This window comes from Hylobates moloch, unplaced genomic scaffold (genome assembly GCF_009828535.3).
Source record: "Hylobates moloch isolate HMO894 unplaced genomic scaffold, HMol_V3 SCAFFOLD_8, whole genome shotgun sequence".
Taxonomy (NCBI): Eukaryota; Metazoa; Chordata; class Mammalia; order Primates; family Hylobatidae; genus Hylobates; species Hylobates moloch.
In genome coordinates, this window is record NW_026652283.1 from 44926749 (window position 1) to 44933224 (window position 6476).

The window sequence follows — 6476 nt, forward strand, 5'->3', positions numbered from 1 at the left end:
TACACAGGACCTCCAGCACAGGATGGTCAGGGATCAGTCAGCACCAGGGACAGCTCCTGACCTACTCTTGCTTTTCTCCCTTAGCAGTGTTGCCTCCCTTTCTGTCTCCTCGGCTATAGTTTCACCTAGGCTGCCTCTCAGGTACCCCAGGCTTCTCCTCAGTAAGATCTGACGAGGAGAACTGAGTTCTCCCCACTTTTACCCTTGAGCTTTCGATCTCCTTGTGGGTGATGGGGAATTCGTTACTCCCACATTCATCCCACTCCTTCCCTGTTCAATAGATCTGGGTTTGATGCTGATTGTGCCACAGAATTAGTGTCTTATTACACAAGTAGTCTCTGAACCTCAGTTTCTGTATCTGACAGAGGTATGTAAGGAGGGCATTTCAAGTGATGGTGCATGTGGGGGTGTTTGCACATGAGTAAACATGGGAGGTAGAGGGGATGTGAGGGGCTGGAGGGTAGAGGTCTATGTGGTATGCACCGGGGGTATTGCTGGGAAGCAGCAGTGTTTGAGGATGGCTGGAGCTGTGCAGAGCATCTCCTGTGACCTGAGGATGTGCCAGTCATGTCCTTGGTACCACTCGGGATAATTCTTACTCCAAAGACTGTAAACACTAAAAATGAAGTGCCTAATGTACAGTAAGTGCTCAGTATTTGGCTGATTAAATAGCAAATGCTTTCACTGCATGCGATATCCAAAGAACTACTTTGTAAAGTTTTGTATATAAACTAATTTGACCCTCACAACAATCTTATTAAGAGGTACTATTGTCACAACTCCCCATTCTTCAGATAAGGAAATGGGCATAGGGACATTCCTAAGATGCTCAGTAGCAAGTGACCAAGTACAATATTCAAACCCGAGCCGGTCGGCACCAAGTTTAAAATTATGCAGTGTAGCCGGGCACGGTGGCTCACGTCTGTAATCTCAGCATTTTGGGAGGCCGAGATGAGTGGATTGCTTGAGTTCAGGAATTTGTGACAAGTCTGAGCAACACGGCAAAAACCTGTCTCTACAAAAAATACAAAAATTAGCTGGATGTGGTGGCGCGCGCCTGTAGCCCCAACTACTCAAGAGGCAGAGGTAGTGGGATGGCTTCAGCCCAGGAGGTGAAGGTTGTGGAGATCGCGCCACTGCACTCCAGTCCAAGCAACACAGCGAGACGTTGTCAAAAAAAAAAAAAAAATGAATGAATGAATGAAAGAATTATGCAATGATACTGCCCAGAGGATAGAGTGCACGTGAAATGCTTAACAGTGAAGTCGGTGTTCCTGATGGCCGCGGGTGGGCTGAACCGGACTCCCAGCGCCCGAGAGGAGCGCCAGGGGAACTACAATGCCCACAAGGCTCCGCGCCTTCCTCGATGCACTTCCGGCTGGCCTGGGACTCAGGCTGAACATTGGTTCTCTGTGCGGGGCGGTGGCGAGGATTGGAGTAGGGGAGCTGTGCTGATTTAGGATTGGCAAAATCGCTATCAGCCACGCTTCTAAAACCCGGAAGTAACCTCCCCGGTAGTCCCACGTGTAGCGGGGAAACAGGAGTTAGGGTGGCTGAAGGGGATACGCACCGGCTGAAGGCCGACTGTGTTTGTGTTTCCCCCTACCCCCACAATGCGATTTTGACCCCCTGAGGGCTGCTCTAGAGGACTCAAGCCCCGAAGCTGTCCCAGGGAGGTCCCCGCTGCATCCCATCACCCAGGCTGTGCCTCATGGAGTCGATGTTTAGCAGCCCTGCCGAGGCGGCGCTGCAGCGAGAGGCCGGGATGCCAGGACTGCTCACTCCTCTTCCTGACCTGGACCGAGTGTACGAGCTGGAGCGAGTCGCTGGATTTGTCCGCGACCTGGGGTGTGAACGAGTGAGGACAGACTTAGGGAAGGGTGGCTTGCCTCTGTCGGGATGGGTCGCCCAGAGGATCCGGATCTTGGGGGATTTTGTGAGGGCGAGAGGGTGGGGGAATCAGTCTGTCCGCAGCGCGTTGACCATCCCTCCCTTCCACCTACTACGTGGGGCAGAGTGCCCCTCTGGGACCAGGGGCTTTGAAGGTTGAGTGGGAGCTCCTGGAAGATTGCTTTAAAGAAGCCCTCAGTGGGAGAGAGGCTGTCCCTGACTCCATGGTTTATGTTTATAGGTTGCCTTGCAGTTCCCTGACCAGCTATTGGGAGATGCTGTGGCTGTGGCTGCACGACTGGAGGAGACGACAGGGTCAAAGATGTTCATTCTGGGTGACACAGCCTACGGCAGGTGTGAACTTGGCCTTACCTTGGTCAGGCCTGGGGATCCGGGGCTCATGGGGTTTTACGTCTATGACAGTGATTGCCTTCAATGGTGGTGTTTCTCCTTGATGATAATGGTAATGACTCCCCTCCTGATGCCAGCTCCCTTCATTGACAATGTCTTCCTTTAATGAAACCATTTTATTCACTGACCACATTTCCCAGTGATGACAGCAACTCGCCTCCAGAAGAGAACCCATTTCTCTGATGCTATCTCCCCTGCAGCTGCTGCGTGGATGTGCTGGGTGCTGAGCAAGCCGGAGCTCAGGCTCTCATACATTTTGGCCCTGCCTGCTTAAGCCCCCCAGCCCGCCCACTGCCCGTCGCCTTCGTGCTTCGTCAACGTTCTGTGGCCTTGGAGCTCTGTGTCAAGGCCTTTGAGGCCCAGAACCCAGACCCCAAAGCGCCTGTGGTGCTGCTGAGTGAGCCGGCCTGTGCCCATGCCCTGGGTAAGGGGTTTTGCCTGTGTATGCACAAAGGGTGGGCCAACTGCTTTATGCCTTAATTTCCCCATTTCCATATACCGTCCATAGAACTCTTGATATGGGCTTGGCCCCAGCCTACTGGGTCATATTTAGTCTCCTGGGGATGAGGGAGCTCCTGCTTTGCCAGGCTCCAACCTCGACACTACCTCCCTCTCTTCCAGAGGCTTTGGCTACTCTCCTGCGCCCGCGGTACCTGGACCTGCTAGTCTCCAGCCCAGCTTTTCCCCTACCAGTGGGTTCCCTGAGTCCAGAGCCTAAGCCCCTGGAGCGTTTTGGGCGCCGCTTCCCCCTTGCCCCAGGGAGGTGTCTGGAAGAGTATGGTGCCTTCTATGTAGGGGGCTCTAAGGCCAGCCCTGACCCGGACCTTGACCCAGACCTGAGTCGGCTGCTCTTGGGGTGGGCACCAGGTCGACCCTTCTCCTCCTGCTGCCCAGATACAGGAAAGACTCAGGATGAGGGTGCCCGGGCTGGACGGCTAAGGGCACGAAGACGATATCTGGTAGAAAGGGCCAGAGATGCCCGCGTGGTAGGGCTGCTGGCAGGCACACTGGGTGTAGCCCAACACCGTGAGGCATTAGCCCACTTGCGGAACCTGACTCAGGCTGCCGGCAAGCGTAGCTATGTGTTGGCCCTGGGGCGGCCCACCCCTGCCAAGCTTGCCAACTTCCCTGAGGTGGATGTCTTTGTGCTATTAGCCTGTCCTCTGGGTGCTCTAGCCCCCCAGCTTTCTGGTAGCTTCTTCCGGCCTATACTGGCACCATGTGAGCTGGAAGCTGCCTGCAACCCTGCCTGGCCACTTCCAGGCCTGGCTCCCCACCTCACACATTATGCGGACTTATTGCCTGGTGAGTAGTGGGGTATTGCCTAAGCTGGAAACCTGGGGCACGGAGTCAGGGGGCGAGTATGGATTTTCTTTCCTCCTCCCTTTCAGGCTCTCCCTTCCACGTGCCTCTCCCACCACCTGAGTCAGAGCTGTGGGAAACCCCAGATGTGTCACTCATTACTGGAGATCTCCGACCCCCACCTGCCTGGAAGTCATCAAATGATCGTGAAAGCTTGGCCCTGACCCCACGGCCCCAGCTGGAGCTGGCTGAGAGCAGTCCTGCAGGTAAATGTACAAGTCTCCACTCCCAGCTGAGCTTTTTCTCCAGATGCAGTGCACTCAGACTGAGCCCCCTCCCTCTACAGCCTCATTCCTTAGCTCCCGGAGCTGGCAAGGGCTGGAGCCCCGCCTGGGTCAGACGCCAGTGACAGAGGCTGTGAGTGGAAGACGAGGGATTGCCATCGCCTATGAGGATGAGGGAAGCGGCTGATACCATGTGGGGCCGGAGACATAGATGGACTTACGAATGGCTGCTAGGACCTTTAGTGCTCCCTGCACCAAACTCCCATCCCCCTGCCAAGATCCTTGAAGGACTCTGGAAGGAGGGAGAGCACGCAGCCCTTCACAGGATAGGATCCATCTCTGTCCTGTCCTGGCACTGGCACAAGCTCAGCACATGCCCAGTAATGCTTGTTGTTTGGCTGATGGAGTAAAGGGCTTAGGGACTTCCCTGAGGCCTCTGGACCCATCTGTCTTCCTGAGGGCAGCCCAGGACCTTTGGCCAATCCCAGTTCCCAGTCTGCAGTTGAGGGTCTGTCCTTGTCAAAAGGCAGGTGCTAGACAGTCTAGACCAGGGTTTCTCAAACTCATACTTGACATTTGGGGCCAGATAATTCTTTGTTGTGGGGCCTGTCTGGTGTATGGTAGGGTGCTTAGCAGCATCCCTGGCCTCTGCCCACTAGACATCAGAAGCACTCCCCCCAATTGTGACAACCAAAAATATCTCCAGACCTTGGCAAATGTTATCTGTGGGGGCAAAATTGCCCTCAATTGAGAACCACTGGTCTAGCTAGACCTGCACTGTCCAGTACAGTAGCCACTAAATACATGTGGCTAAACTTAAATTTAAGTTAATTAAGATTAAAAGCTCAGTTTCTCAGTCACATTAGTCATTCAAGTGCTCAGACAGTCACATGAGGGGACAGTGCAGCTGCCATCATGGCAGAAATTTCTGTTTGTTGGACAGTGTTGGTCTATACTGACTCTTATTTCTCAGGGAGATCACAGCAACCTAAATAAATCAGATATCATTTCTCTTTCTGTTTCTTTTTAATTCATGAAATACTGCAGATCCTGCACTGGTCCTGGGATGTACATTTTAACTGTGTTTAACCAGATTCCTTTCCAGTGTACCTGGAAAGAGAGTTAAATATGCAGTCAGCACACAATGAAAACAGCTCTATCTGGGAGGAGGGAAGCCCCAGGGACAGCTGGATCCCACAGGAGATACCTGACGAGGACTGAGAGGAGGCTTCCTAGAGGGCATAACACCTAGGCTGGATCTTTTGGAGGAAAAAAATAATTGTCAGGAGAAAAGGAGTGAAAAAGACATTTGGGCTTAAACACAGGCATGAACCAACATGGCGGGTGCTTCAAGCAAGGGGGGTTGCTGGGCCCTAATGGTGGAGAGGGGTGAAATGAAAAGACTCGCCTCTTCCCCACATTTGTTGAGAATCTTGTCACAGTGGCATTGTCTAGGTGGCAATTGTCTAGGTGTCACAGTGGCATTGAAGGTGAACAAAGGGGATGTGGTCCCTGCGCTCAGGGAATGCCTAGTCTAATGGTGGAGGCAGAGCTGTAAGCTAACAAGGTAACCCGGACAAAGTGGGCATCAATCATGTGTCCTACAAATATGTACTGAGGACACACCCTGTGCCAGGTACTGGAAATACAGCAGTGAGCGACACAAAAGCCATGGTGCTTACACTCTTCCAGGGGGAGTTGGACAAATAAAATACTTAGTATGCCAAATGGTGATCAGTAAGTACCGTGAGAAATGTAAAGCTGGGAAGCAGAGGAGCGTTTAAGGGGGCTGGAATATTAAACAGAATGGTCAGAGAAGGCCTTTTCAAGAAGGTGAGCAAAAACTGAAAGGAAGTTACAGGATGAGCCGCATATATAGTTAGGAGAAGCAGAGAGAGCAAGTGCAAGGGCAGTGAGGTCGCGGTATGGCTGGCACGTTCAAGGAAATAGCAAGAAGGGCAGTGCAGCCAGAGGAGGGAGTTAGTGGGGGAGTATTAGAAGATGAAGTCAGCTGAGGGGCGTGGGGAGCCTAGCAGGCCATTGTGAGAACTTTGGCTTTTCTCCTGAATGAAATGGGAGCCATCAGGGCATTTCAACAGGGGAGTGACATCTTACTGAAGCTTAATAAGCATCACCGGGACATCGCGGGAGCCCAGCAAACGCGCTTCCCTGCCACTGGGTTAGGGAAGGCTTGCCGGAAGGACGATTTCGGAGGACAGCAGGTGTTAGCCAGGCAGCGGAGCGAGCGCGCTGGGGCGGAGAGACGCCGTGAGCAAGGTGAGGCAGAGGACACGCGCGGCGCCACCCGCCACTGGCTAGGAGGCACGACTGCCAGAGAGGACGCCTTAGGGGCCCGCGAGCAGGCTCGGGAATAAAACAGGGCTGGCAGGGCGAGGTGGAGAAACTCAAGAAGGACTGGCCAGATGTCGAAGTTCCTAGTGAGGCGGGCGCCCAAGCCTCCGCCGAGACGCATGACTACAACTACCACAATCCCCAGCGCCTGCGATTCCGGCGTCGCCTTGTTCTAGACCGGCGGCGGCGCTGCGCGGGGACCGGCGTGGGGTCACGTGGTGCCGGCGCGTCACGTGG

At 53.9% G+C, this 6476-nt stretch overlaps 1 protein-coding gene across 3 annotated transcripts; it reads left to right on the forward strand.

Moving 5' to 3' along the window:
* The first annotated feature begins 1406 nt into the window (after positions 1 to 1406).
* Positions 1407 to 4898, forward strand: DPH2 (diphthamide biosynthesis 2). 3 transcript variants are annotated; one of them, XM_032160554.2, is made up of 6 exons: positions 1407 to 1858; positions 2132 to 2244; positions 2502 to 2725; positions 2923 to 3606; positions 3693 to 3869; positions 3950 to 4898. In XM_032160554.2, exons 1-6 carry the CDS (start codon positions 1712 to 1714, stop codon positions 4072 to 4074), a joined length of 1470 nt encoding a protein of 489 aa, XP_032016445.1. In that variant the 5' UTR covers positions 1407 to 1711; the 3' UTR covers positions 4075 to 4898. The 3 variants fall into 3 exon arrangements, with proteins under 3 accessions (XP_032016445.1, XP_032016446.1, XP_058298521.1); XM_032160555.2 differs by having other exon boundaries at positions 1723 to 1806; XM_058442538.1 differs by lacking the exons at positions 1407 to 1858; positions 2502 to 2725 and having other exon boundaries at positions 2166 to 2244.
* Positions 4899 to 6476: the final 1578 nt, after the last annotated feature.

Excerpts from the sequence above, each read along its gene's own strand:
- DPH2 (XM_032160554.2), top strand. The coding sequence starts at position 1,712 with ATGGAGTCGATGTTTAGCAGCCCTGCCGAGGCGGCGCTGCAGCGAGAG. Across the intron at positions 2,245-2,501 it reads GGTGACACAGCCTACGGCAG|CTGCTGCGTGGATGTGCTGG; the intron begins GTGTGAACTTGG and ends TCTCCCCTGCAG. Across the intron at positions 3,870-3,949 it reads GGCTGAGAGCAGTCCTGCAG|CCTCATTCCTTAGCTCCCGG; the intron begins GTAAATGTACAA and ends CTCCCTCTACAG.